The following is a 27229-nucleotide window of genomic DNA, read 5'->3' as shown; positions in this document are numbered from 1 at the left end:
CAATATTATCTTTCTATTTGATGCAAGTCCCGCTAGCTCAAGGGTTCGCATAATTATTAAACGCTCATGACATAAACGACACGACCTATCCCAGGCGTTTGTCCAAGAACTGGTGTCGTTGGCAATACTCACCTGTCTATATTGGACGCTGCTTCGATGTTTTACCAGTGGCTGTCTACCTGGTTTAGTGGAATACACTGGCATGTCAGACATCAAGTCCAATAATTCCCCAAGATTGGATCTGAGGATTCCTCGATGACAATCCTCCGCAGCACTTTATAAGCACGCGCAATCGGCTAATCGGAAATCCGGATACGAGGACTCCCACGATACATCTAACATCGAATGTGTGACAGATGAGCTTCGGGATTCCACGCCAGGGTTGTACAAGGAAGTCAAAACTAAAGCTGTTGCATGTGATTGGGTATGATCCGTTCTCAGCATTTGTAGAGGTCTGGGAGTTGAAGGGCGGACAACCAGCTCTGAGGGGGCCACGAATTGTGGGATTTGCACCGATCTAATGAACAGAATATAGAGCTAATCACCTTTTAGGTTATTTTTCCCAGTTCGCGAAATTCCATGAAATCTGGTACCTAGTACAACGACGAGACTGGGACATCTTCTACCACAGGAGTTCGATAGCATTACTTTAATATACTGTGAGACTGTTCATGACATCTTGTCGAACACTATAGACTACTTCATCTGCACAGTCATACCTACTCTTTGCAGGGATAATCCAGGTTTTCTTCCTATACACTGGCTTGCGTTATTAGATGTCGTTGAGCTACCGCGTCAACACGATCATTGCGGCAAAACAGAAGCACGAGAAAGTAATATGTGCACTCTTTACGACGTCCACTTTATCGTCCTGTTAATTGCACATCTCTGTGAAAAGATGCCTCAGAGTACTCTACCCAAAGATGAATGCTCTTCTTCGTGTTGCTATAATTCCGCTTGAATTTGTTTCCTATTAGACAAGCGCTAATACAGCATTTGCCCGAGAAATTCGATCTCATATCAACATTATGGAATCATGAGTCTTCAGAGACAATACCAGTAACCCCGAATCATTTGGCTAATTATCTCATGTCTGGTTGCTGCTCTACACAACAGCTCACTGAATACCGATTCGATGCGTGCCTAAAATCTAGCTACTGGTTACTGTTCTTCTGTTAAGCGCAGATGCCCTCGTCTCCAATTCTAATCTCACAGAGGCCTTAGAAATTCTCGAAATTCCTCCACTGAACATGATGGCTCAACGCAGTGCGACAAGAAGATCTCTGTCCGAATAGACACTAATCTCGGTGTTGCATATGATGACGAGCCCATCCAGCTGGACCTTGGAAAGGGCACACTTGGCTTGCTTCCTCTATTGGGTTAAGCAATAGAACCTACTGACGAACGAAGGTGTTTTCTATGATAGAAACATCAGTGAGGGAGACAAGGACAGCTGTATTGGCGTTGAAAGGAATACTAGTGGAGATGCGCTCTCCTAGTCAACTCAACAAACCCATGGGAGTAAGTTGATAATTGTCTCGAAATGCTAGATTAAGTTAATGGTGCAGCCTATGGTCAAGTGTCGCCGGCGGAGTTAGATAACGCTCTTATACCCAAGAAAGGCAAAGTCATTGCGGAGACAGACCTGCAAGAAACCTCACTCTTATCAGCGACCCTCATATAACGTCCCTTGGGCTTTGATTCCCCTTTCTTATAATCGAAGCAAAAACTGCTGCAACCGGAGGAAACCTCTATCAAGCGCAAAACCAAGTTGCTGTCAGCGGTTCGGCAGCACTTAAGATATTTGAAGCCCTTTTCTTATCTACAAGACCTGCAAAAAGAAGATCAGGAATTTACTGAAAATACTACTGGGCTAGTCCAAGAGTCTGGATATATTCCCTGCCTTGTGCTTCAGCACTCTGGATAAAAGACCTGATAGTATCTGATATATAAAAACAAGTCCGACAATATGTAGCTGTACATAATCGGAACCTACCAACCCCCCTGGCTATTATCCCCTTGAAGTCCTTCTCTTACGCACAGGTTTTACAGCAGGGCCGCACATGTTTCAAAACTCTGAACAATCAAGATCAAAGACTGGGGTTTCGCGATTGGATCACGCGTGAGAGGCCGCCAATCGCATGAGAAGAGAAGTGTGAGTGGGCCAGAATTCTCAAGAACCTACCGAGACCTAATAGGAGTTAGTATTCTGTCCCTTACGGATCCGCCTCCTTTAAACCTAAGTGATTGCTTCGATCTAGCAGTTTATGATGAGGCACATTATCTATAGGACAGAACCTCTGGGACTTCACTATCAGTATAGTGGTTGTAGGTCTTCTCTAATCCGCTTACGGCAGCAACACCTTTCACTACTCGGGATACATATTCTAATGGATATCTTGACTACTGCTCCATGATACCTCGGACGCTTCCCACCTGAGTTCCGATTAGCTGGCGTCTCACAAGAAGTACCTGCTCTCGATGGAGTTCTTCCAAAAGCATATTTTTTCTCAGTCACTATAAGAGGCGATCAATGTTATCCAAGTGAAATCGCGGCTCAAGGAACTGATGATACAGTACATCATGGCTTCGACTATTTTGACCGAAGCAGAGCCTCTCGAGAGTATCTAAAGACGTTGCTTTCATACGCGCATATCTTCCCACAGAAACCGCAGTATTAGGATCTACCGGAGTAGCTGGTCTTGATAAAAATGGAACAACCATCGTCGGTGTGTTGTATCGTTGATCACAGCTTCGTTCAATGTCAAGCTGGGCTAAGATTGATCTAGACTTTGCGGACGCTACTGGTATCGGGACGGTCAGCTAGGGTTATAGGCAGGGTACCTTTATGCTTTGACATGGTCATGAGGAGCAATCTCATTTAAGGCATGGAAACCCTCCTCCTTCTGTATAGGCAGCCAAGGAGCAAAGATCTATATCTAGTACTAGCTTAGCATACACACCACCATATCCATAGACCAATGAACAAGACAATAGGGATATCTATTAACCAAGAAAAGGAAACCTAGACTACATAAACGAGAATAGTAGAAGATCAAAAAATCTTCCCCAACACCCTCTTCGTATCATCCCCCAGCTTCCCCGGATCCTCCACACTCTTATCCCTCCCCAGCTTAACCTCATTCTGCTTAAACACCATCCTAACATCCTTCGCACTATCCTTCTTCTTCTTCCCCTTCTCCTCATTCTTCTTCTGAATGCCCTCAATAACCTTGCCCTTCTCATACCCCTCCAAAAACACCTTATCCTCCTTCCTAGCCCTCGAATCCTCCACCCTCTTCCTCGCCTCCCTCTCTGACCTCTCCCTCTGCACCTGCTCCATCAGATCCGCCCACCGGAACCCCTTCAAATACTTCATATTCCACACATCATCATGATACCACCCGCCCTTCTTGCCCCCAATAATCGTCGCATTCAGCGTCTCCGCACAAATCTTCGCCGTCTTCTTCGACGCAAACTCAACCCATCCATCCGAGTACGTCTTCCGCTTATTAGATCTCCGACGAGGCGCACTAGCAGGCCGGACCTCAGGCGACAAGAACACCCTCGTAATCGGCCCGAACGACCGCGTCTCGAGAAGGTTCTTAAGCGCGAACGGTTTCAGGTACGGAGGCAGAGAGGAGAAGTAAATCACCCCCGTTTTGTTTTTCTTAGGCGCCTTCTTCGCTTTGTCGAGGGGTTTCTTGCTTGTTGATTTCTTGGAGGATGATTCTGTTGTTTCCGTCCTGGCGTCCAGGTAGTGGTCTTCGTCGTTATCACTCATCTCCTCCTCCTCCTGATCGTCTTCATCCTCCGATCCAGCAGCAGCAGCCTGTTTCTTGCTCTTCTTGCTCCTCCCCTTCATAACCACCCTCTCATCCTCACTATCTCCCAACCCAACCCCATTATCCGAGTCCTCATCCCCCGAATCATCGTTCAATCCGTGTAGATCGCTCGTCGACTGCACTGGTTGCGTGCGCCTCCGCTTCACGGCCCGGCCTTTGCTCTTTTCTTGCTCCGCCGCTTCGGAGTCGTAGCCGCGGTCGTCGTTGCCGGATTCGTCGTCGCTTTCGACGATGTCGAGGAAGTCGTTGCGCTTGCGGGTGGTCATTATGCTAGATATATTCGTATCTTGTATACTGTGTATGTGAGGGGAGAAGAAAGAAATAGAAGTATTGGAATTGGAGATGATCGCAGAGAAGTTCATCGAACGGGAACTTTTTTTGGGTGGTCTGTGCGCCGCGGTGGGTGGCCAATCGGAGGGGTGGATTTTCGGACTTCATCACCTTCAGGATCTAGATACTTCGATGTAGGGAGGGGGTGGTACTAGGTTGTAGATTGGCTAGTTGGAGTCTTGAGATGTACGAGAGTAATAGGTACAGAAGAAGTGATGATTATAGATCTTTTAAGGAGTGATTCTTGGCTGGATGATATAACGGTTCTCTTTGTATGATTGCATATGATCGCGATAAGGTGTAGATCGCTCCAACTATCAACTGATCGCAACTATCAGCTCTCACTGAGATAGTGCGCAGCGCTAGCCATTCTAAAGTGTATATGTATATACAATATTCCGTCATCCGTTCCCATGAGAGCCGAGCCCAGACCGGGCTCTCGTGCATGCGATAATTTGGGTATGAACAAATGCAGGTGCAGGTATCGAATCCAACGACGCCAATTCGGTATATATCTAGACAAAGAAAAAGAAAATGAGGACAAATTCTGCAGATCCACAGTGGTTTAGTTTGGTTCTTAAATGCCAAGTCTTCCCTTCAACCGATCATAAACGAAGAATCCGGTGGCCGTCATTGGGATCACCTTGAGATATCCGATCGTCAGCCCAACCCAGAAGCCACGGAAGCCCCGTTCAAGGAATATCGTGCGGGCGGTCTCGACAATGCCGAGTCGGTGGCCATCGCCGACAACGCCGCCGACTTGCATGCGTCGTCGCATCACTTCGAACGGGTACGAGGAAGTCTGCGATACAACACCCGCGATCGCTCCGGAGAAAAGCTCCGCAGCGGCGGTTAGTTGCTGCCGACGATGTTTCTTCGGGTGTCCGGTTTCTTCGAATTCAGGTATCGTGGTGTAAGGGGATAGCGTCGGCGATTTCAGCCAGTCGCCAACGGTGTCGTGGGTGAAGAAGGATATTCCGGCGTAGGGAAGCATTCCCATGAGAGTCGGGCCGAATCCACGGTAGAAATTGGCCAGTCCAGAACGAGGAACGACTTTGTTCACCGTCGATGAGACACTCTCTGCAGTGGCGGTCACTGGGGCTTCTTTTACAGATGCCCCCGTCGATGATGGCATAGTGACCCGCTCGTTGTAAATGTGTCGAATGATGTCGCGGAACGACGAGCGAGACGTGCGTTTCGTCTCGAATGCTAAGCGTACTCGAATAAGCTCTAACGGATACGTAAAGAAGACAGAAGTCATGCCGGCCATGCTTCCAGAGACGAGTCGGCGCAGCGGTGTTTCCTTGTCGCGCGACGGAATCACCACTGCTCGGATCTGCTCGTAGGCGAGGAACTTGATAGCGGCATAGGGGAAAATGCGGAGTAACGTCGCCGAATGGCCCTTGAAGAGACCTCTGGGGCCCTCATGACGCCTGATATCGCGGACAGCCGCTATTAAGCCAAACCAGCTACCGGAATACTTGGCGAATTGTGGATTGGACGCTTGAAATAGGATCTTGACGCGGTCGAGAGGAGCGACAACAGTTTTGGCCTAGGTGACACGAATTAGTCTACTACGTCCGGTTCGCATTCCGATCCTCTGCGTTCCTGCAGAAGCAAAACTCACCGCACATCCCGCCAAACCCCCCGCCACTCCACTTCGTAATAAGTAGTCTACGCTCCGCTTGTTGACTTCTTGCGTTGCGCCACGGCTCTTTTGCGACGGACGCGGGGTGGAGGCATCGTCGACGGCGGTCGTCTGCGCCGTACCCACGGCTAGGCGATCAGTTGCATCGCCTGGTGTCGAGCCTCGGGCCGGTCTCGACTGTGCGACTTGCTCCATCTGAGGAGAGAACGATTGCGAATTGTTTACGGATGGTGATGTAGGACGAAACTGTGAGGGGTCGGATCCGGTAGTAGAAGAGTCAGGCTGAGCATGGTCCGAAATGACAGCCGACATGAGCACAAGACTGGCACGAGACCCGGTGCTTCTTCGGGGGGTGATCTGAGGAGACTGCAGCAAGGTCTGTCGCGGGCTAGCGGAGGATCGGGGCCATGGAGATAGGATGCCGCGGGGTGAACAGTCAGAAATATTTGCTTCTCACAGCGGAGAGAGATTCAACAAGGAGGGTAGTACAAGATAACAAAAGATAGGCCTAGTAACTAGCAACGCCCCAGACACCAGGCGTAGGATGATAAAGCATCGTCATGGTGGCACTCCGTCGGGCGGCCTGAAGAGCGGAAACTCAGAATCGCCGGGGATGACGTTACGGGCTGACATGCCGATACCAGCCGCTGCCACTGCCCAGTCAGCTGAATACCGTCACATAACACCTCGGCTTCCGAGTGGCGGGCGGTCGTATTTTTCCGGATTTGGAGGGCCAACCGCAGCCGCGGCGTTACTCATCCGGAGATAAAGATAGCTAACTCCACCACTGAATACTAAGATCAACTATACCAGAATCCCCTCTATTCGTCTCCTCGGAAGATAATGTACAATACCCGCGAGTCAGAGGCAGGCAGTTCTCTTTCTTTTTCATCAGTTATATATATACTTGGCAATGCCTTGTAAATCTCATCCTCCGCAGCCCAGCAACACTCCCCTTTCCCGTCTATCACGAACTCAAGTATAACATAGAATGGAAATATATGCGGGAAATCAAAAGCATCATGGTCGCGTCGCTCATGCAATTCTATCGATATACTAACCTTTTTTGGGTTGCTGACGACTCCAAGTATCCTCAGCAATGCATGCAGTTCAACCCCCAGAAACACCTATATGTCCAAAAACCAAAATGAAAAAGGAGCCTCGACGGGTTGCTTTAAAAGTTGTATCTGGTGCCCTGTCGCGTAAGCGGTTTGCCTTGACGGTTGGTCGCCTTGATTTCTTTGGGCTCATCCGTCATCCTCTTCGCCCGCTTCGTCGGCCGTGAAGCATCCACATGAAGATGGCCATTGTCCGACAATGCCGTGGTATTGCGCCAACGCATGCAGCGATGCTTATTATCATCCACATACGTCTTGTTCCGCGTTGTCATGCGCTTGGCCGGGACATCCTCCGACTCCTCCTCGTCGGACGTCGGCTCTAGGTACTCTTTGCGGTGTTTCATGTACTTCACGATATTATCACGCTGCAGCAGCAATTCCTTGCGGAGTTTGGACTCGCGGTGGCCTCGCGAATCAAGCCAGTCGAGAAGTGCGTCGATCGCCTCTGGGTCCTCGTAGTAGCCCCATTCGGTGGCATTGGTGAGTCTGGTATGTCCTTCCTCGGTCTTCTTGCGCTCCGCCGGAGTCGTCTGGAAGTCCTTCTGGTATTGTTTCCTCAGATCATCTGAGACGTCGATGAATCCCACACGCTCCATCTCATCGGGTCCTTGAACCCATAGGCGACCGTTGGCGTACTGCGCTTCTGCCGTTGAGCTGTTGGGCATTCCACCGTATGGCATGGCGTTGCGCTCGAACCACCAGTAGCGGTTGCAAAACCGATCCTTTCCAAGACACCTGGTCCGTGGGCAGTCGGCTTCCCTTAGATCATTATCGACGACATTGATCTTATCTTCAAGCTTCTGGATGTTGGCCTTTTGGTCCTCGATTTTCTTGAGCACTCGTTGGAACTGCTTGGAGCCCTTGGGTTGCTTGGCGAGTTGTTCTTTTCTCTCGCGTTCTTCCTCCTGCTTGCGCTTGCGTTCAAGCGCCCGGTCTATGCCTCCACGAAGCGTCCGCTGAGGAACTTCTTCCTCATCCGAATCCACAGCTTCCGAATCACCATCCACACCGGTCATTTTGGAGTCTTCCAGGGCTTCCAATTCAGGTGCTGGGCTGGGTGACTTTTCCGGTTCGGGCTGCAGAGCTTTGCGCTCCTGATGTAACCGGCGGAGTTCTTCAAGACTGTGATCGTGATAAAGTTAGCCAGTCTATCGCAAAAGCTTTTCTGTGAACGGAATCAGTTCAACAAGGTATACATACGCTGCCTTGCGCGCCTTCTGGTACTCGATCTTCTCCTTGCGGAACTCGGTCATCTGGTTACTGCACTCCTCCAAATAGTTGCGGATGGCTTTAGTCTCTAGGCTGAGCATGCAGATGATCTGGAGAGCCTGGACGCGCAGGTTCACATCCAGTGTAGAGTACTGAGCTTGCGCAGTCTCCTGGGTGGGTTCCGCGTCCAATGGAGCTAGGTGCTTCAGAATCTCATTGCACACCTTCTCCATCCGTGGACGGGCGGACAACTGGTGCAGGAGTCCGATCATCACCATTTCCCAACCCCCGTTTCGGAAATCACGCTTCCGCAGGCGATCGATCCAGCCGTACTCCCCAAACATCTCCGCAGCGCGATGAATCTTGACCTCCACGGAGCTCGACCGCTCCCGATCGGCCTGCGCTTTGAGATTCTCTGCTTCAGCCTTCGCCAGGCTACTCCGAGTGGTCATTCTCGTGACCACTGGCTCAGGTTCGGGTGTCGGTTCGTCCTCCTCTTCCTCGTCTTCCTCTTCAGATTCGTCCTCTTCTTCGTCTGGAAGTTCCGGTAGAGATATCTGGACAGCGCCATTGTCATCCTTCTCCGAATTGACCAACTTCTTCAGGACGGCGCAGTGCATCTCCACGAATAGCTCGCAGTCCACGTCCTCAGATGAAAACCGCATAGCCTGGACGAAATCATCGAATGTGAAGGAATCGAGCTGGAACACTTCGCAATAGACGTTAAGAGTGTTCCACGTTTCCAGAAGACGCCCGACTGATTCCAAGTCAATATCATCATGCAGGAGATCAGCATCCTCGGGATCATCGGTCTCGTCCACGGTTAAGAACTTCAATTCTGGGCGTTGCTTCTTCTTTTCGCGGTCTGGAGCAATATCGAGGTCCTCAATAGGGTACTTGATCGGGGGAGGAGATGGCTCCTTGGGAGGCTCGGCTTTGACGACAACCGCAGGGGCAGGCTGTGGCTTCTTTTCCGTCTCCTGGGTCTTGGTGGATCGGGCTGCTCCGTTTGTGGGCTTATTGGCGACAACAAAAGTCGGGTTGCCGTTGAGTGAGCGTTGGTATTCGAGGAACTGCGCTTCTTTGTTCCGGGCCATATCCTGTTGGGAAGGCTTGCCTTTCTGGCCCTTCACCGCGGGCTTCAACTCGGGTAATTGCTGGGATGCGAAAAAGCCAAAGAAGCCTTCCTGGTCCGCTTTTTTCATCGCCTTCTTCTCTGCAACCTTTGCCCCGTACTGCAGGTGCTTTGGTACTTCAGTCGGTATCCTAAACTCCTCCGCAATAGAAGGTTTCACCAGCCACGGCGCACCATTCCACGATTCTCGAGTAACGTTGTTTTTAATGAACGCACGCAGCATTTGCTTGGTGAATGTCTTCCGGTCGCGAGTGATGTGCTCCTGGTCCAGTAGCGCCTCTTCATTGGGACGATCCGTAACTTTGACGAGATACGTGGAATAGGCCGGCCTTTTAAGTGTTCCATCGGGGTTGAGCTGGTCCGGAAAATTGACTTTGTCTCGGATTGTGCCGTGAAGGCGAGTATTATCATCCAGTAAAATCAGGACGGGTTCTCCTGGGTAAAAATCCTGCTTGAACTCCTACTACTAGTCAGCGACATGCAAACCGGCAAATATATTCCAAACCACGTAATTACCTCGTAAACTTCATCCACTAAAATGCGCATGTTAGCTTCCACTCAAGATGTCCATGGTATCGACCATCTATGTACATACCAAGGTTATCGACCCGCGATACTGTGGAGAACTGAAGTCGGCGCAGAATGGGTTCTTTGAGGGCATCGGGGAATGCGCTGTTAACTTCGCGCGATTCCTCCATCTAACAGGACGTTAGCGTCTGGGAACAAGAATACGCGAATAATCTCTCGCATACTTCGCTTCGAAGAGCCTCGAAAAACGTTAGGCCCGAGTGGCCTGTTATCTCGCAAATGAACCTCCGCTGCTTGTAGAAATCCATTCTTTGCAGATACGGTTCATAGTTGACGAAAACTTCGTTGGTTTCCGGGATAACCCAGACCTGCAATCTCATGTCAGCAGGTACGTCGATCAAAAGTTGAGGGGTATGCATGCCTCGGAGCTGTCATCTTCAATGACCGGTCGAGGAAGGTACTGGACCGGTTTCCGCTTGAACAATACCTGAACAGCCAAGTCAGTCTCATTGCAATTTTCTTCCTGCCATCCATTGCGTCTCGCATCCAGCGCATTGTAATTTGTTCGCGACATACCATGGTCCTTCAAGGAATATTAGTTATAATACGATCGATCATAGACTGCTCGGGGTGGTGGAAAGCATGGATGTGACTAGAAAGCGCAAACAATAGTTAGTTATAAGTATGACAGAGACAAAGGACAAAGAATCCAGAAGATAAAGAGCAATGCGCAGTGCAAAAAGAACCCAAAGCACGTGGAAGACTCATTGTGCTTCAAGACGTGGGTTCGATGCGAGATGCCTGCGCGCGGAGAGATCCTTGGGATCCATAAAAGGCGATCCGATGGTGCATCTGCAAGCCTGGGCAGTCGCCAACGAACATGCGAGGCCTGGATGAAAGTGTAGATCGAGGATTTACTCACACGACGCGTGTTCAATCGCGCTTCACACCAGTTGCGCGGACCCGAGGCGACCAAGACACGAGACGAGGGAAGCGTGGAGCCGCAAGCTCAGTCGAAAGTGGAGTCGAGATCTAGATGCGGGTATAATATCCCAGGGAGACGGGGCTGCGTGCGGGGAAGATGCGCGAGGCGTGAGGGATGGCAGCAGTGAAGAAGAGGCACTGAGAGAGAAGGCGAAGAGAAGAAAGAGAAGAGGAGGAGAAGGCAGAAAGGAGAGAAGCGGTCGCCGCAAAAGAGCGACGGCAGAACCGGGCCCCATGAGGATCATTGCGGCAAGTGGTGGGAGGGCCGCCGAGGCACCGGGCACGGTGATTGGCCGAGAGGAGGAGAACAGAACGGACAAGACGTCGGGCGGACGCTCGGTAGGGATTCGCTGCCGCTATACCGCTTCAGGCTGCTTCTCCTTCCCTTAACCCTCTCCCACTCCCCGTCTTTGCCCCCCAGTGTCCGTTTCCTTTCTGCTCGTCCCTCTCTTCCCCCCATTACCCCCATGTTTTTGCACTCATTCGACTCGTCATTTCCCGGAGATTATTTTGAGATAAATTTGGTATTGCCTGCACCCATTTTGTTCCTCTTACCTGGCTCTATCTGATCACGGCCTGACCCGTCTGCGGGGACGATCTCACTGACCTTGCGACTCGAGGTCAACAACTCGGTAGTTTTGCAGCCACATCCAGATTTACATACCTTTCTGACTTACTACAATCATATACTTTGAATTAGTGGTGGTTCAGTGCTAGTATTATTGTCGTAGCAAGCTGTTTGTTCTGTTTGTGTCATAGTTTGACTTGACAGTCCTCGTGTAGTTTCACCCGGGTACTTGACCTGGTATCCGTTCAATGCTCGGAGCTTGCCCATTCTCGCACCCACCTCGTTCTGACTCACTAGGAGCAGGTATGCATTTGTATTTCCTCTATCTGCATCCCCCGGGCTAGGGAATCTATGCTGCTACCGGATTATATTTGGCTATTGTATCACTTTACATGCTTGAGCAACTTATCATGTATGCATGGTACCAGCTTATCAACTAATAATCGATATCTACTAAAGATTAGAGCCTGCTTCTCATGTATCTGATACAGACAATCTTCTTCTAAACTCGGTAGCAATGGATTTACACAGACTTGGACTCCATAGTGAGCAAAAGTAGCCCGGGCTTCTTAGCAGTATACCTAACGATTAGCAGAAGCTCCACCAACTTGATAATACTGTATACAACAAATATTAAGACAGCCAGATCTAGAACAAGCCAGATTTAGTATCTGTCGCGTAAATCTTTGCTCTCCGCTAGGTCATACGTTGAAAGACTACCATCATACTATAGCCATCTTATCTACAAACCATCATCATTTCTACTAACGAATTAATTCTCTTTCTATGGTCCCCCTCTTATCCTCGCATCATAGATAAAATAGAGACCAATCTGCCATGTTCTTCAGTACGGTTATCGCGATCAGGCTACAGTGTTGGCTAACTATACGGTACATAAGCACCACCTACCGCATACAACAATCCACCACAACAAAAACGGTACTTTCCTTTATTACTTGTATGGAGAAGCTTGTCCACTACCATAAAAAGCTTTCAATATATTATTAAGTTCTTTCAATATATTCGGAAATCATCGTTCATACAATGGCAGTTGTCCAAGAACCCGAAAATAGAGTTATGCAATCTCTGCCCCGTCGTTAAGAACAACATCAACTAAAACGCCCACCATATTCTAGAAACACGGCCTACTTGTAAGACATAAACCTAAAGCCACCTAAACAAACCCATAGTAGGTGAAACATCATCTGCCCAAACTCTTTCCTACTACTATGTGTTAAGTTCGTACTACTCTCACCCCCATAGTAACCCCCATCTGACCTATCACCCACCCAAATATATACCAGTAAGTACCCAAAACAAACCACATTCCCCACAAAACGCAAGGCATCCATCCAACCTCTCCACCCTTGAAAGAAATCTGTCAATTTGATTATATCCCCAAATAGCACCCAATATACAACCCATTCACATTGTGCATGAAACAAAGCATGAAAGTGGTCAAAGAAGAAGAAGAAAGCAACGGAAGTCTCATCTGCAGTGTGACAATCCATGGGAACGATCCCGATGCGCGCTAAACTGCATTGGGACTGATGGCTGATGATAAACTTTGCAAAACTGGCTGATCAAGTGGGTCCGTGTTCGGGCGATGGGTTGCACGTGGATGAGCCAAACTGAGCAAACTGGCGCGCACCGCGTCTGATGATTTAGGGCGGTGTGTACGTGTGTGTGTATGTGGTGCGGCTGGTTGTGGCGCGGGCGGTGGATTACATCATGGTTCTTTATCCAGCTTTGTGTGAATATTATTTAGTATGGTATTGAATTTTCAGCACTTTTTGGTATCTATATCTATACAGTTTGCTCTCTCTCATGCTGTAAAGTAAACTACCATAAATCCAATCCAACTGCCCACGACTCCAACGGCAGAGTAACTGCTCATGAACATCAGGGGCAGGAACTGCAACCGCTCCAGTCCGAAAATGACCTGGTGCAGGATGGAGCAGTAGATGATCAGTGGGATGGCAATGGTCAGGTACAGCAGGGAGAAGCGATCGGCGACGAAGATCCGGCGCCGCTCGGAGACAGGTGCCACCTGATCGAATACGTAGAGGAACAGCACGAGCCACAAGACTGTGTAGACCGTTTTGATCGGGAATTCGGCGGCGGTAAAGAGTAAGGGGAACAAAGAGACGTGTCCGGCGACAGCCAGGGGGCGGAACGCGCTAAAGTAGCGCCGGTCTTTGAGCGCGATGAGGCTGAACGGGATGATGATCAGGAGCACCGCTTTCTCATGGACGTGCCAGCCGAACAGGAATGATGCATATCCGCACAGGGTGATGGCACCGACAAAAGTCTCCCATTCAGGGTTGCACCAGAGCTTGATCAACGGAAGCTAGTGACCGTTAGCGGTGTTGCACGGAATCAAACCAGATCTAAAAACTCACCAACTGGAACAAGAAGGTCAAGATAAACGTGTGCTCCTTGGTGACTTCAGGAAGAACGGCGAAAGAGGTGTCTCCGACCAGACCACGGGTGACACTGACCAGAGCGTCCTGATTGACTGGAAGACCCAACCGCGGAGCAACTGCACTAGTAAGTTCCTCTGAACGAAAGCATGGAGTTGGGTTAATTGAACTTACGCTGGATCAAGATGCGATCAGTAAAAGAGTACATCGCCCAAACATTAGGTGCCCAGTACGCATGGCACAACCCTCTAGAGAAGGGGAAGAGCCTGTCCTTCAATTGAAGCAGTTGACCCCAGGAGGCGAACGGTCCGAAAGCCAAGGCAAACACGCCAACCACGCACACGCCGAGCTTGATGATGTTGAAGAAACGAGGGCGGAAAATCGACTTCGGGTCCAGACAGTAGACCCTCAGCAAGTAGACGAAGTATGCCAAGGCGAGGTATAGATAGATGTGCTTCAGACATAGCAAAACGGCAAAGCTAATCCCACTGTAGAGAAGAGTCGACTGCTTCCGCGCCAGAACGATTGACAATATCAAGATGCCGTAAAGAAATCCGTTATACTGAAAGTGAATGTGGTCGATGATAAGCAGACCGGGGGACAAGAAGATGGACAAGCTGGCGATGTGCGCAAGGTGTTTGTTTTCTTGCGATACCGACTTGACAAATCTGATCGTTCCTGAATCAGCAAGTTGAACGAGGAAGAATACAATATGGACGAATTACCTGCTCAAAGCGAAGAGCAGAACCAGCTCCGTGACGATAACCGTGGCCCTCTGGAAGTAGATTGTTTGCCATGAATCATGATTGAGGTTGTTGACAATCAACATCGCCGGGTCTGCATAACGTGCCGCCTGGGAGAGCACCCATTCGAATGCCGCGAAAAAGGGAGGGTAGTCGAGGGTCCATTCCGACGTTTTCTAATGTAAATCCGCAATTTAGTATGAATCACCCTTGAAGCGGTATGCGCTGGCGGGTACGTACCTCGTAGTACCATTCCTTGACGGGCAACGAGTGTGTAATCGCAAGCCAGTTTCGATGAACCTCAAAGTCGGTGGATTTGCTGCACGTTCCAGCCACAATTCAGCTGTGAGTTCTGCAACCTCGCGGTGCTGTTCTAGACCATTTGCGGACCAACATACTATGCGGGGAACAAAAGGATTTTGAAAGCAGTTGCAACGATGGCGCACTGCGCCAAAGAAGGGTATAGATCGGTCATTGGTAGTCTTGCGCTTGACGCGCCGCCGGGAGAAGGGAAAGGGAAGGAGCGTGGGGCATGGAAAGGCGAGAGGAAGTTGTGCCAATTCTGGGGAGGGAGAGGGATAGTAATGACAAGAATAGGCCCATGGAACCCATCCGGGGCGGGGAACACGTGACCGCGACAGGGGACGGGGAGCAGAAAGGCCAATCTGTCCCCTGCATTTCCCGGCAGATCTTCTGGTTACGATTTGCTGCGGCAATGGACTTGGCTTCGGACGTAGGAGTCCGTCACTCGGTCGTTCTCTCTAGCTTGGAAATTCGTCATCTGGTCGACTTCTCCCCCGCAACTACCTCTATTGCCAGGGAAATCCGTTTCTGCGTGATCGCCATTGTGGTTGGGTGGACCACCTCGCGCGTTGTCTCCGCCTTGTTGAACCGGAGATCGTCGTCGGACCAGTAACAAGATACACCCAAGCTTACTTGGAGCTTCACCTTGCTTCTTCTTATCTGGCTCTCCCACTGTCAATCCCTCTCTATTTCTTACCCATTGACTGCTTCTGCTGTGCTTTGGTTACATACACAGCCTTTCTCCTCATTGTTGTTTGAAACTTAGTACCTGCATAACTTGTTTGCGTGACGAGCCTCCGATTGCATAGACATCATGAAGATCCCTGCTTCTCTCCTTTCTTTGGCTGCTACTGCCGCAGCTCAATCGGTGATTGAAAGCTCCAGCTTTGGCTTCGGCCAGACGTAAGTGTCACTGCTGCAACCAGTCTCAGCTGAGTCAATTCCCGATTTACTAATGCCTGCCTCCCAGGTTATCAACAGATGGCGGTGCCATTTCTGGGTGGCAGACTGGAGGAGAATCGCACAATCCCGACATCGTATGCTGATCATTCCCATGATGAAGCTTGAAGCCATTGTGTACTAATTGCTCCGTAGCTTTCTAACAAAATTATCCTGACACCGCCTTACCCTGGCAACACAAGGGGATTTGCTTGGTCCCAGACTCCGTAAGTCCTGTCAGCGTCCGCCCTTTGTTGATTGATATTGACTCAATTATATAGTGTATCGCAACCGGAATGGACTGCAGAGTTCCAATTCCGAGCGACTGGTCCCGAAAGGGGTGGAGGTAACCTCCAGCTCTGGTATGCCAAGGACGGCAAAGACAGAATTGGCACTTCCAGCATCTATACCGTCAACCAATTCGACGGTTTTGCTCTGGTCATTGACAGCCATGGCGGAAGGGTAAGCCAGAAGCTACAGTCTGATGGCCAAAGCTAACTATTTACCAGGGTGGCAGTGTGCGCGGGTTCCTCAACGATGGCACTACAGACTACAAGAGCCACAGAAGCGTTGATAGCTTGGCCTTTGGTCACTGCGACTACCCTTACCGCAACCTTGGACGGCCCTCTACCGTTCGCTTGAAGCACACCAAGTCTGTCTTCGAGGTTACTGTCGACGACAAGCTGTGCTTTTCCACCGACAAGGTGCGTCCATGCAAGTCACATCTCCATTAGCATCAACCTCCTAACCCAAGCAGGTCGCTCTCCCTACCGGCAACGTCTTTGGTCTTACCGCTGCAACCCCCGAGAACCCTGACTCCTTCGAAGTCTTCAAGTTCGTTGTCCAATCCGCCGAGTCTGGAGCAGGCAGCACTGTGCCCATCCAGCAGCAGAACACCAACCAGCAGCCCATTGCCGCTCAGCAACAGGCCGTTCCTCAACAACAGCAGCAGGCACCCCCTGTCAACACTGGCTTCGAGCAGCAGTTTGCCGACCTGAGCAACCGCGTTCAGGGCATCAACCAAGCCACCGACAACATCCTTCGTGAACTCGGAAGCCAAGACACCAAGGCCGCCAACCGCCAAGTCGAGCTCCTCCAGAAGCTCGCCAGCAAGGACCAGATCGCCAGCCTCGACGCCAGACTCCAGAAAATGGAACAGATGCTGCAGACCATCCAGCGTGACCTGGAGGGCAAGGACTACCATGGCCGCTTCAACCAGCTTCAGGAGACCCTGCGCTCGTCTCACCTCAGCTTGACCGAGAACCTCTTGGGAGGTGAGCACTCCCCCTTTCCTTTTTCCAAACCATATGAATAGCAACTAACCCCTTCGCTTACAGTCATCACCTCCTCCGCTCCCCGCATGGGTTTCTTCATCTGCATGATCATCGCCTTCCAGGGTCTTCTTGCCGTGGCTTACATCATCTACAAGCGTCGCCGTGCGAACATGCCCAAGAAGTTCCTCTAAACATTTTCTCATCCCTCCTTCCCCTCTGTACCTCTACCAACGACTTGAAATGACCTACCAGTCAGCCAGTCTGCGGTAACGAACGATATCACGAGAAACCCGACAGCTCCGTTGTACGGTGTGGGTATTCCTTCTCTTCGTTATCTGAATAAACCATCATGTGTAACTATTCTTCTATCTTATACTAGCTAACGTTATATTATGTCGCGTTCCTTAAACCACTCCCCGGGGTGTTCTATACATGTACATCTACAATTACACTTGCTGGACTTTGATCCCGTTTACTTTCCTGTGCGGTAAAGCGCAATATAGATGATCTGGTCAGGGATCAATCAATCAACCAACCAATCAACCAATCAATTCATTGATAAATCTGTCAAGCAATGTGTCTACTAGACAGCCCGCGATTCGTAAGATGTATTATCAAATCACCATACAAAAAATCCTATGATATTGATCAACCTTAGCCTGCCTCATTCGAATCCAAATCCACTGATACGTATTACAGCATCCAAATTATATACCAATCAGGCCGAACCTAGTACGTAGTATCACAGACCTCCAGGACAAGAGAAGGAAGGAAGGAAGGGAAGGGAAGAAGGATTCTGCTTAAAGCCGACTTATCTGCGAGTAAATCCCGTAGTGCGGTAACTTGCCCGGCTACTTCGGAACCTACCACTACTGCACTTTCTACAAGATAGAGATATTGAGTGGATGAAAACGGCAATAAGTGTAAAATGCATGAAATTTCAGAAATGGATATTTGTTTGTTGGTAGACCGAGACGCACCACTGATCATGATATGAAGGGGTAGGTCCCTTTTGGATCTGGTTGGTGTGGTGCGTCTCGGTCTACCAACGATGTCTAAACAATACATGAGAGTGAAAAGAAATTGGCCCCATCTCTCAATGGGTAGACCGAGACGCACCACTATTCTAGGGGTAGGTCCCTTTTGATGTGGTGGGTGTGGTGCGTCTCGGTCTACCCAACATTGTCTGAAAACCACACATGAGTGAAAAGATTGGCCCATCTCCCCCGGCCGGTCCATCCGGGGGAGATGAACCGGACATTGAAAAAGTCAAAAGAAAAGTAAAAAAGAAAACATAGAATTGGGAAAAGAACATGAAAATGCCTCGCAGCTGTTGCTGCGTTTCTTATGCAACATTCAATCAATATGCCCAAGAATGCCATGCTCTGTATGCGCCAAATGTTCAATAAGCCGAAATTGGACCATGGTTTTTTTGCTCAGAAAAGAATAAAACCATCTAATATGGAAATTGTAGTAGGACGCCGACGCCTTATTCCCTAATGCCACGGGTGATCCCTGCCAACCACTGCGATGCGCCGCGCCAAACCGAAACATGAACAGCAATAAAAATAGTAGGTAACCAAGGTCGTAGCATGGCGTAATAATATAGAAGGTTGAAGTGTTAAAATCTTTGTAAAGCATGCGCCGACTTGGTCTGGCGCAAGTGACACTGACAAGGCGAATCATCGCCAATATGTGACAACCGATAGTATCTCAGTGCGGAGACACCGGTTGTGTTTTTTATCTATGCACAGAGGATTAGCCTGGTGTTTCTTTTCCTATCTTTTATTTGTCCTTTTGTTTTGATATGTGTTTTGGATTTTTTTTTGTCATGGATTTTTTGTTTCTTTTTCTTTTCTTTTTTCGGTTTTGCTGTTTGTTTATCGAGAACGAGATGGCTGTTCCCGACAGAAAGTCGCCGTGACTGGCAACGTAATAGGCTCCGAGTAGATTGATTCGATGATGCGATTTGACTGTGACGATATTTGAAGTTATTCATTGATGGAAAGGCGATGGACTAAGTGCTGGCTGGCTCGGGCGGCTCCGACTGCGCATTCAGCACCTGAATGCGTTGTTCAATCAAATTCTGTAGAGCACGCAGAGAGGCGATCTCCGTGTTGGCCGAGGGAAGATCGGGCGGAGCGTTTGCCTTGAGTTGGTCTATAAGCAAACCGATCTTTCCATCTTCAGGCCCTTGCCTAGTAGGCCCGTCGCCCTGTGCGAGTGAGATGAGGTTCGCGGCCGCTTCCCGCTCAGCGATAGTGCGTGAGTTCAAGATCGCAGCCGTTGTGTCCTCTTCCGCAAAAGCAGGCTTCTGGGATGAGTAGAATGCATTGGCCTTGGCCACGAGCTTGTCGAATTCTGAGGTGGCATAGTCCAGATATTTGCCCGCGGCCTCCTTCATCAGCTTGTATTCTTCGTTTTCCCTTCTCCACAAGTCAGACAAGTCAGAGATTTAACCAACAATCACGCTTAGGAGTCCACTCACCTCTTAACTGTTTGGATGAAGTCCATTTTTAGACCGCGCTCTGACACACGGTACATGATACCTTCCTCTTCCTGTTCCTCCATTCTCTCGACCTCTTCCTCATCTGGAAGGACTTCGACGTCGATCATTCGGGGTCGCTTCGGACGACGAATGCGCTTCAGCACATCGTATCCCTCCTCGTCCTTGACCCAGTATTGTAGATCATGCCACACGTGGTTAGGGCACATCCAGCTGTGGTTCCTACGATTACTTCCGCCTTTCTGGATGGGAGGCATGGGCATAGGCGGGTCACAACAATCCATGTGAAAAGCACAAGGACAATAGTCGCACTGGATGATGGGCTGACGGCCGCCACTCGTGCGACCGCAAGCTGCGCAAAGAATCACATTGCCTTTGGCATCCTGTGTTCGTAGCAGATAAGGGTCATCATAACGGCCATGGCGGGCCCCTCGGCGGGGATAGAACTTGGGAAGTGGCACGACCTCATCGTATTTGTTCTCTTCGCCCGTAGCCACACCGGTGAAGTAATCGCGGATGCCAAGGGGTAAGAGGTAGTCTTTCTGTGGAGCGTTGTCCAGGGAACCCAGCAAAGACGTCATGGGCTTTGACAACGAGCATTTCGGGCAAAACCAATCCCCCTCTGGAGGGTTTGCCGGGTCCAATGGCGGGTTAAGACAGGAGAAGTGGAAAGAATTTGGGCAGCCATCGCAACACAGCAGCTGGCCGCTTCCGTTACAATTGTGGCAAAAGTCGTTGTTCTCCTGGCGTTCGTTGTCGCTTCTGCCAGCATGTTAGTGTTCAGCGGAACAAGTGGTAGAGAGACAAGGGAAACTTACGTCAGGGTAGGTGTCAGTCGTCGGTTGTCGCCGGCATCACTACTAGCTGGACTCTCAGAGCGCTGTCTGCTACTCACGCCAGCTCCCAGTGATGCTGGTTGCGATCTACTGGCTGCAGTGGGGACAGGAGATGGCACATTAGACTGTTGTGGGTCAGAAGCCAATGAGGAACGCATCTGGCTTTCCAAAGCTACAATGGTTGGGAGAGGCTTCTGCAGGCGAGTACGCTTGATTCGTGCCTCTTCCTCGGGGTTCGGCTCGTCTTCAAGCGCATGCTTCTGTGGGGGAGCCGTAGCAGCACTGGGCGGGGCGACTGCCTCCTTCTTCTTAGGAGCACCCCTTTTGGCCTTCCTACCCCTGGCGCGAGCACGGGAAGTTGCCGCTCCAGGAGCCATGCCGGGGGCAAAGGTCTCAGCATCAAGGGATACCGCTGACGAGAGTGATGAAATGCTGCTGGCCGACCGGGGGCGAGCCAAGACAGGTGCTGTGGCAAAGTCATCGTCGGCTTCCGCCTGAACCTCCTTCCATGCAGCGCGCATAACACTCTGGAAGGCTGAGCGTTCCCGCGGGCCGGGGTTTTCCTGGCAGATGCCGTCGAGAATAGAAAGCGCAAAAGGGTCTTTGTTGCATGTCTCCCACAATCTGATGAGACCGCGTGAAACAGGGCGATTGTTGGTCTCTAGCGCCAGTCGGAGGGCTTTTTCGACAGCAATCTTGATCCGATCGACGTCTACATCAGTCGATGTAGGAACAGGCAGAGAAGTAAAAGCAGACATGTCCGGCGAGGCCTTGTTCTTAGTAGACAGAGGTTCGTCCATCGGCTCTTCGGCGGGCGTTAAGGGGGTCTGAGGTTTGGTATCACCTCCCTCGCCGTTCGGTGTGGCCCGTGACTCCTTCTTCGCAGAGATGTTCTGAACACTGGGCTTGATAGGTGCCAGTCCAACCTTGCGCAAGTCGGCAGCCGACGGCATGGTTCCCAGTGGGCGCATACTGGACAGTACGGGGTTCGCGTGATGGGAAACATTACACCATGGCGTGTCTGCGAAGCTGGGTTCAGGCTCTCTCAATGGTGGTTCAACCCATCCGGCACTGCTATCGAGGAGGTTTGTATCACTCAGAGTCTCTGAAGCATCATTCTTCGATTGTTCCAAACGCGACTGGGTGCGAGAGGGCGGGTCCTGAGGAGGATCGGTAGCCACGCGGCTGTTCCAGCCAGTGCGGCGCTGCTTGCGAGGCCGTGTAGAATCGGTGAGCGAAGAAGCAGTGCTTGCAGTAGTAGGTGCGCCAAGTGGAGTGGAGGGGCGAGAGTTATTCGACCAGGCGTGGGACGACGAACGGAGATTCGGAGCCATTGTTGTAGACAGGGCTCGCAAGTTGCAACGGCTACAGAGCCAGGGTTAGCCTGCGAAAACAAAAAGTTGCGACTGACGAATTGAAATGACAATTGCTTACTGATTAATAGATTCCAAGCAAACACCGAGCGTGCCCAGCGTGGCTGGTTGGAATCGAGGCCAGCCCGCGCGCTGTCTGCGGGTTGATGGAAGGAAGAAAGGTTGCGGAGTTGGAGTGCCGGAAGTTTTCGAGTCCCAATCAGGCCTCCCTCTAGGGGGTTCGCCGCGGAGCTCTGTCAACCACGAAAATACCAGACACCCTCGATCTGGTTTCCATGTAACATTAGATCCTTGAAACTGGATTTTGTGTTGTATAGAATAGAAGACTTATTCTCTTCATTTTCTGGAGTGGAGTGCTTACTAGAGTGACCCTATGATACGCGTCAAGGGGCCGTGAGATAGAATCGTAATAAGTGCCAACACAACTCTGTAAATCCTGCCTAAGTGTCTTATATGACACAAGCTGCAATAGGATCGAGAAGATGTGAAAATTAAAATGAAGGCTGAGTTATTTCAGCAAGTTTTCAAGTCCTGTGATTGGGTCAGCCGTTCAACATCCTGAAGCTTTCCAGGTCCAAGTCTGATGCCCAACGCACGCGGACTATATGGCAGCGTCCTGATGATACAATGAGGTCCGTCCAGTGCTTAAGGTACATACAACAGCAGGAGAAGACACAAGAAGACAAAAGCACGAGCACCGACTTGGTCCGTAGGAGTAAGCCAAGCTCTGGGGAAGGAGAACACACACGCAGAACACAGCTCCAGGACTATATTCAAACTTACCAGGTACGACAAAGTCATTCAGCAATTCTTGAAGCAGTTTCTTCTGCTGTAGCTGATACAAAGATGGCGTATTGGAAGGAAGAAGACACGATGTATGTGCCAATGTAGATGCCAAAGAAGGAGATTGCTGGATTCAACGACAAAGAACAATCTGGTGAAGCGTTTGAAACCACAAGCAAAGCGAACCTTCTCTAAAAGGCAGACAAACGAAGAAGATGATGGATAAGCGGAAGAAGATGTAGGTTAGTGAGGAGGAAAGGATGAATGAGAAAGTTTGAAGAGAAACAAGGAAGCAGGAGAGCAGTATCCGGAAACTCAGAAGAAAGGTCAACTTCGCAAACGAGGATTCTGCAATGTGTTATACACAACGAGTGTGTATTCTATGCAGAAACAGATCGTGGCTGACTTCTCTGGAAAGGTTCCGATATCAGACTGATGAGTAGGAGGGGTTGACGATGCGGAAGAGCAAGGAGATGTGATTCTTGAACGTGTTGTTCAGGTAATAACTTGAGCTACACGTTGTAGAAGAATGATCAAGAATGAGAAGAGAAGAGAAAATGGAAAGGGATGAAGCGAGTAGTTAAGAAAGCTGTTGTGGCTGGGGTTCTTTGGGGAAAGTGAAGCAAGTGAGTGAATGATACTCCGATGTCACTGAGAGTGAGTTTGCAGCCGCGGGAAAAGAAGGGTACGACACTGCGGCAAGTACTCCAAAGAAGTAGACAGCAGATGTTTCTCCTGTAATCAAAATAACAAACCGTCCAGAGATGATGGAAGTCGGTAGGAGAACTTTGGGTAGGAAGTGGAAAGGGGAAAGACACAGGGAAGGGAGAAGATGGAAGATGGAAGAGGAGGAAGGATTGGGGAGAAGCCAGACGGAGGTCAGTTGGCCCACTCCTTCAACCTCCATGCCCTCTCAACACCCAGACTGCCCAACACACCTCTAGAAAGCTCTCAGTGAATGAGATAGAGTGGGCTGAACACAGTATGTTCACTCAAATCAACCTTCTTGGATAGACAGCTGGTTCTCCTTCACTCCGTGCATCCCGCCCCAAGCCACCAATTTGGCTGGATTCACTGCCGGTATACGGCTATATGCTGAACCCTGCTGTTGAACAGAACAACTAGTCTACTTGGGAGAGAAACTATCAGACCCAAGCTTAATGATACTGACAAAGAGAACTACTAAATGTTGCCTTTCCTAAAGCCTTTGTCGGGGGTGGGGTGGCGGCAACGGCTGGGCAAGCAACCTGCCTCTCCAGTATGACAGTCTCACGAGATATACCACACCCCCTTAAAGCACCGAAGAGATCAACTAATGCTTGGTTGACCGGAAAGCTCATCAGGGGCGAGATGTCCTCTTCTCTGGAGGTCATGGGGAAGGGACCGGGTTATGCTGACCTCACCGTTAGATACAACTGAACTCCGAACGGGTCATCGTACATAATCTCATTTCCTGCAAATAAGAGCGAGTAGAAAGAAACCATTCCGGGAACACCTATTTTCATGTATGAATGCGGCAAAGGTAAAAGCGTGATATGCAGCATCGGAGGCAAATTTCAGACTGGTATACATAGGCCGGATAGATTTAGTGATGTTGATGGAAAGCAAGGAAGATGTTCTGCCTCATTTTTTTTGCTTCTTTTTATTCAAGCATTTACATATCGCATCTTCTGAACTTCTGAACTAGTTATGTGACAACAGGTTTTGTAATAGGGTATTATGGAAGACATAAGTCTCCCACATGGCTCATCTTTCGCACGGATTTCCCCCATCCCTCATCATCTGCAGAACTCCCTGGATGCAGCTCCAAAAAGGATCGTTGTAATGGCGCGCATCGCCAATGCTTCGGTATGACGAAGAATGTTTCTGCAAAGAAATCATAGGCTTTCATTTGAGCCAAACCAACACGCCCACGGACACGGCAGATGTGACGCCCAGGTCAGACGATGATTTACTCGTCAGCCTTCTTGGCGGCGGTCTTCTTCTTGTTGTTCTTGTTCTTCTTGGAGCCGGTGGATCTGGCCAACGGGCGCTCGAGGATCGCAAGGATCTCCTCGTCCTCGATCTTCTTGTCCGTCTGGAACTTGGAAAGATCAGGGGTGGTGGGAGCGGCAAGACGGGTGATACCGTTCTTGGTAATAGCTAAAGCCTTGTTAGAAGAGAGATCTTCTGCGGTAGCCGTAGATTAATGGGAATAGGCAACATACCAAGAGTGGTCAGGACGCGGGAGACGGGAGCGTTGTCGGCATCACCGGCGGGCTCGTACTGTCTCAGGACACCACCACGGACACACTCGACAACACCAACCTTGGCAGACTTCTCGTCATCCAGCTGGCGCAAGCTGAAGGGGAACGTGCCGAACTTCTTGACGATCTCGGAGAGAGTCTGTCTGGAGCTAGGGCGCTTGAGGCCGTAGGTGGTGGTGGTACGGCGGTGGAGAGTGGCACGGTGAGGGAGGGTCTTGACCTTTCCGGATCCGAGAGACAGACCAAGCTCAACACCCCAGACTTCACCGACGTCGGGAACACCCTCGCCCTTGACACCAGCGCCGGGCGAGAGGATGATCTTCTTCTCGCCTTCAATCTCGTTGCGGTTAAACAGCCAGCTGGTGGTGTTCTCGACAACGTTGCAGTCGTAGGCCTTGGCGACCTTCTCAATCAACTGAGTGATCTGAGCCTGGGTAGGAGCCTTCTGGGCAGCGGCCTTCTGCTTCTCCTCATCAGTTCCGCTGGCGAGCAGGCCAGGGGGAACCATGAGTCTCAGGAGAAGCTCGTTGGCGTAGTGAGTGGCGTGGATAAGGTCAGCCTCGCGGCCGGTCACCACATCGGCGGATGAGTTGCTGTCGGCGACAACGACCATGTCGCAAACGATGGTACCGAAGCCATCGATCTGAGCACCAAGCTGGATCTTGGCGATCTCACCGGCCTTCAAGGTGGTCTCGGCCTCCTGAGCGTCGGACACCAGGGGAGTGTAGGGAGTCACATAGGAGCTGGGAGAGACAGTGGTGGGGTGAGCGATACCTTTCCCCGGCGCATCACGTTAACTCGCTGATCTGACACTGGTTTCTCCGGACTCTCAAAGAGAACATACCCTTCTGGATCTTCTTGCCCTTGTAGACCTTGGCAATCTCCTCCTCGAGGAGCTGGTCACCCTTCTGGCAAAGCTCAACGATCTTGCTGCCCTCAACACACCATCCTAGTATCACGAGATTAGAATTTCGTAGCCCTAAACTAGGCGCAGACGCCCGGGTCGAGGAATCACACACCTGAGACGGCTTCAAGAACCTTCTGGGAGATCTGAGCAGCGGTCTTGTACTTGGTCAAGGTGTCGGGGTTGTTGAGGGTGTAGTCTAGAAATGGACCGAGGCCGGGTTAGTTAGGGTGGAGAGCGAACAGGCATGTTTAAGCCGGAGATTGTAGGGTGATGATAGAAATGAAGATATTTGACAGGCAGTTCAAAACGAGGGCAGGTTGCGATCGTTCCGTAACGCTCGTCCGCTGCTCCAGAGTCGTCGCCAAACCTAAGCCGAACCATGACGACGAAAGCAAGCGGGAGCCCACAAACGCCGGAGCTTTTTTCAAATTGGAGGGACCAAGAGGGGTAGCTGGGATGTGGCATGAGCACTTACCAACCTCGGGGGCCTGAGTCTCAGCCATTGTGTATCGATAGGGGGATCCTCGCGCTGCTGCGAGGAAGAATTACAGATGAAGGTATCCGGGGGAGCAATAGTTCTAGCACAACAGTAAGAGAAAAGAGGAAAATGGACTCTGCTGGAGAGCTGGAGAACCTTACTAGTAGTGAGAATGGAGTCGTGTGCACCGCACCGTATTATTTACCACCAATACCTAGAGCGGGGGCTTCGGCCTAGTTTTTCGCTGCGTTGGCGGTGGGGTTCTCTTCCCTTTCCGAGTAGGGCTTGGTATCTGAATGTTTTGCTGTTATCCTCCGCTTTTGTACAGCTGACCGCCTACCATTTCTTTTCATTTAGTAACAAAACCTAGTGGTTTGTTTCGTTGCCTGCTTGACTGGCTGGCCCTTTGACGCCCAACCCGCTATTCAGCATCCTCCTTCACATTAACTACTCCGGACTCTCCTGTCTTTCGGTAATTGATTGGGTTGACCAATGCTTTGTATTGTAGAACTCATTGAGCTTTCCCTTCGAGCTTCAGACGGTTACCGAGCGAAGTTTTCCCGTGACAGGCGTACAATTTCTCTTGATCATTCCCCTTCATAACAAGTGCCCCATGTCATACCAAGTAAGTGCAAGTTCCATATTATCCAGTATGACATCACACCTCAGGTCTCAGTCGCCACAAGTTGTTCTCATCATTACTGCTTGCAAACCGATCGCTTGCGAGATCTTCAACCTAGACTGTACTCCCCTCCGCTGTAGTACACAGTAGGACAAACCTCCTCCTTGGCAGTAGTAGATGGCACGAACCGGACTGCGGAGGTTTTGTCGGATTGAAGATTCAGGCCGCTGTCAAACCTGGATCATGCCCTTGACGCTATAGCACGTGAAACCTGCAAAGCCATAGTGACGGTGTCCTGAAAACGAATCCAGGAATAAGTAATGGGATGGTTGAGAGTACTAGACGATCGCTGTGTGACAATCCAGCGGAGCCGAGACCACGACGGAACAGCGCGACTAGAGTTATTGGTTCTTCTTCTGCGTAGTACTTTT

The 27229-nt window shown here is 50.3% G+C and overlaps 8 protein-coding genes across 8 annotated transcripts; 1 reads left to right on the top strand and 7 right to left on the bottom strand.

Moving 5' to 3' along the window:
• Positions 1-2812: 2812 nt before the first annotated feature.
• Positions 2813-4173, bottom strand: BO88DRAFT_400938 (RNA-binding ATPase activator ESF2). The gene has a single exon (XM_025705715.1). It carries the CDS (start codon positions 4109-4111, stop codon positions 3056-3058), a length of 1056 nt encoding a protein of 351 aa, XP_025567094.1. The 5' UTR covers positions 4112-4173; the 3' UTR covers positions 2813-3055.
• A 252-nt stretch (positions 4174-4425) lies between these two features.
• Positions 4426-6381, bottom strand: BO88DRAFT_379586 (coenzyme A transporter). The gene is made up of 2 exons (XM_025704491.1): positions 5803-6381; positions 4426-5727 (listed from the first exon to the last, which is right to left on the bottom strand). Exons 1-2 carry the CDS (start codon positions 6133-6135, stop codon positions 4753-4755), a joined length of 1308 nt encoding a protein of 435 aa, XP_025567093.1. The 5' UTR covers positions 6136-6381; the 3' UTR covers positions 4426-4752.
• Positions 6382-6997: 616 nt separating this feature from the next.
• Positions 6998-10392, bottom strand: BO88DRAFT_421700 (DDT domain protein; the record flags this gene model as incomplete). Its single annotated transcript, XM_025708533.1, has 7 exons — positions 6998-8063; positions 8142-9745; positions 9802-9818; positions 9881-9983; positions 10038-10181; positions 10259-10300; positions 10390-10392. The coding sequence occupies 7 exons, from the start codon at positions 10390-10392 to the stop codon at positions 6998-7000; spliced, it is 2979 nt and encodes a 992-aa protein (XP_025567092.1).
• Positions 10393-12373: 1981 nt separating this feature from the next.
• Positions 12374-12999, bottom strand: BO88DRAFT_92474 (uncharacterized protein). The gene has a single exon (XM_025713265.1). The coding sequence runs from the start codon at positions 12874-12876 to the stop codon at positions 12511-12513; it is 366 nt and encodes a 121-aa protein (XP_025567091.1). The 5' UTR covers positions 12877-12999; the 3' UTR covers positions 12374-12510.
• Positions 13000-13116: 117 nt separating this feature from the next.
• Positions 13117-15006, bottom strand: BO88DRAFT_431758 (dolichyl-P-Glc:Glc1Man(9)GlcNAc(2)-PP-dolichol alpha-1,3-glucosyltransferase ALG8; the record flags this gene model as incomplete). The annotated part of the gene is made up of 6 exons (XM_025709316.1): positions 13117-13715; positions 13768-13907; positions 13963-14456; positions 14514-14707; positions 14772-14850; positions 14930-15006. 6 exons carry the CDS (start codon positions 15004-15006, stop codon positions 13191-13193), a joined length of 1509 nt encoding a protein of 502 aa, XP_025567090.1. The 3' UTR covers positions 13117-13190.
• Positions 15007-15246: 240 nt separating this feature from the next.
• BO88DRAFT_400936 (putative lectin family integral membrane protein) lies at positions 15247-17576 on the top strand. Its single transcript, XM_025705714.1, has 7 exons — positions 15247-15737; positions 15805-15871; positions 15930-16000; positions 16055-16235; positions 16283-16477; positions 16531-17047; positions 17111-17576. The coding sequence occupies exons 1-7, from the start codon at positions 15649-15651 to the stop codon at positions 17236-17238; spliced, it is 1248 nt and encodes a 415-aa protein (XP_025567089.1). The 5' UTR covers positions 15247-15648; the 3' UTR covers positions 17239-17576.
• Positions 17577-19064: 1488 nt separating this feature from the next.
• Positions 19065-21723, bottom strand: BO88DRAFT_449177 (putative PHD finger domain protein; the record flags this gene model as incomplete). The annotated part of the gene is made up of 3 exons (XM_025710474.1): positions 19065-19473; positions 19536-20315; positions 20372-21723. The coding sequence occupies 3 exons, from the start codon at positions 21721-21723 to the stop codon at positions 19065-19067; spliced, it is 2541 nt and encodes an 846-aa protein (XP_025567088.1).
• A 2427-nt stretch (positions 21724-24150) lies between these two features.
• On the bottom strand, positions 24151-26318 carry BO88DRAFT_400931 (curved DNA-binding protein (42 kDa protein)). The gene is made up of 5 exons (XM_025705713.1): positions 26174-26318; positions 25811-25894; positions 25636-25740; positions 24753-25565; positions 24151-24687 (listed from the first exon to the last, which is right to left on the bottom strand). The coding sequence occupies exons 1-5, from the start codon at positions 26199-26201 to the stop codon at positions 24497-24499; spliced, it is 1221 nt and encodes a 406-aa protein (XP_025567087.1). The 5' UTR covers positions 26202-26318; the 3' UTR covers positions 24151-24496.
• Positions 26319-27229: the final 911 nt, after the last annotated feature.

The sequence above is a fragment of the Aspergillus vadensis genome (assembly GCF_003184925.1).
Source record: "Aspergillus vadensis CBS 113365 unplaced genomic scaffold BO88scaffold_2, whole genome shotgun sequence".
Classification (NCBI taxonomy): Eukaryota; Fungi; Ascomycota; class Eurotiomycetes; order Eurotiales; family Aspergillaceae; genus Aspergillus; species Aspergillus vadensis.
This window is presented reverse-complemented; position numbering and strand designations above follow the sequence as displayed.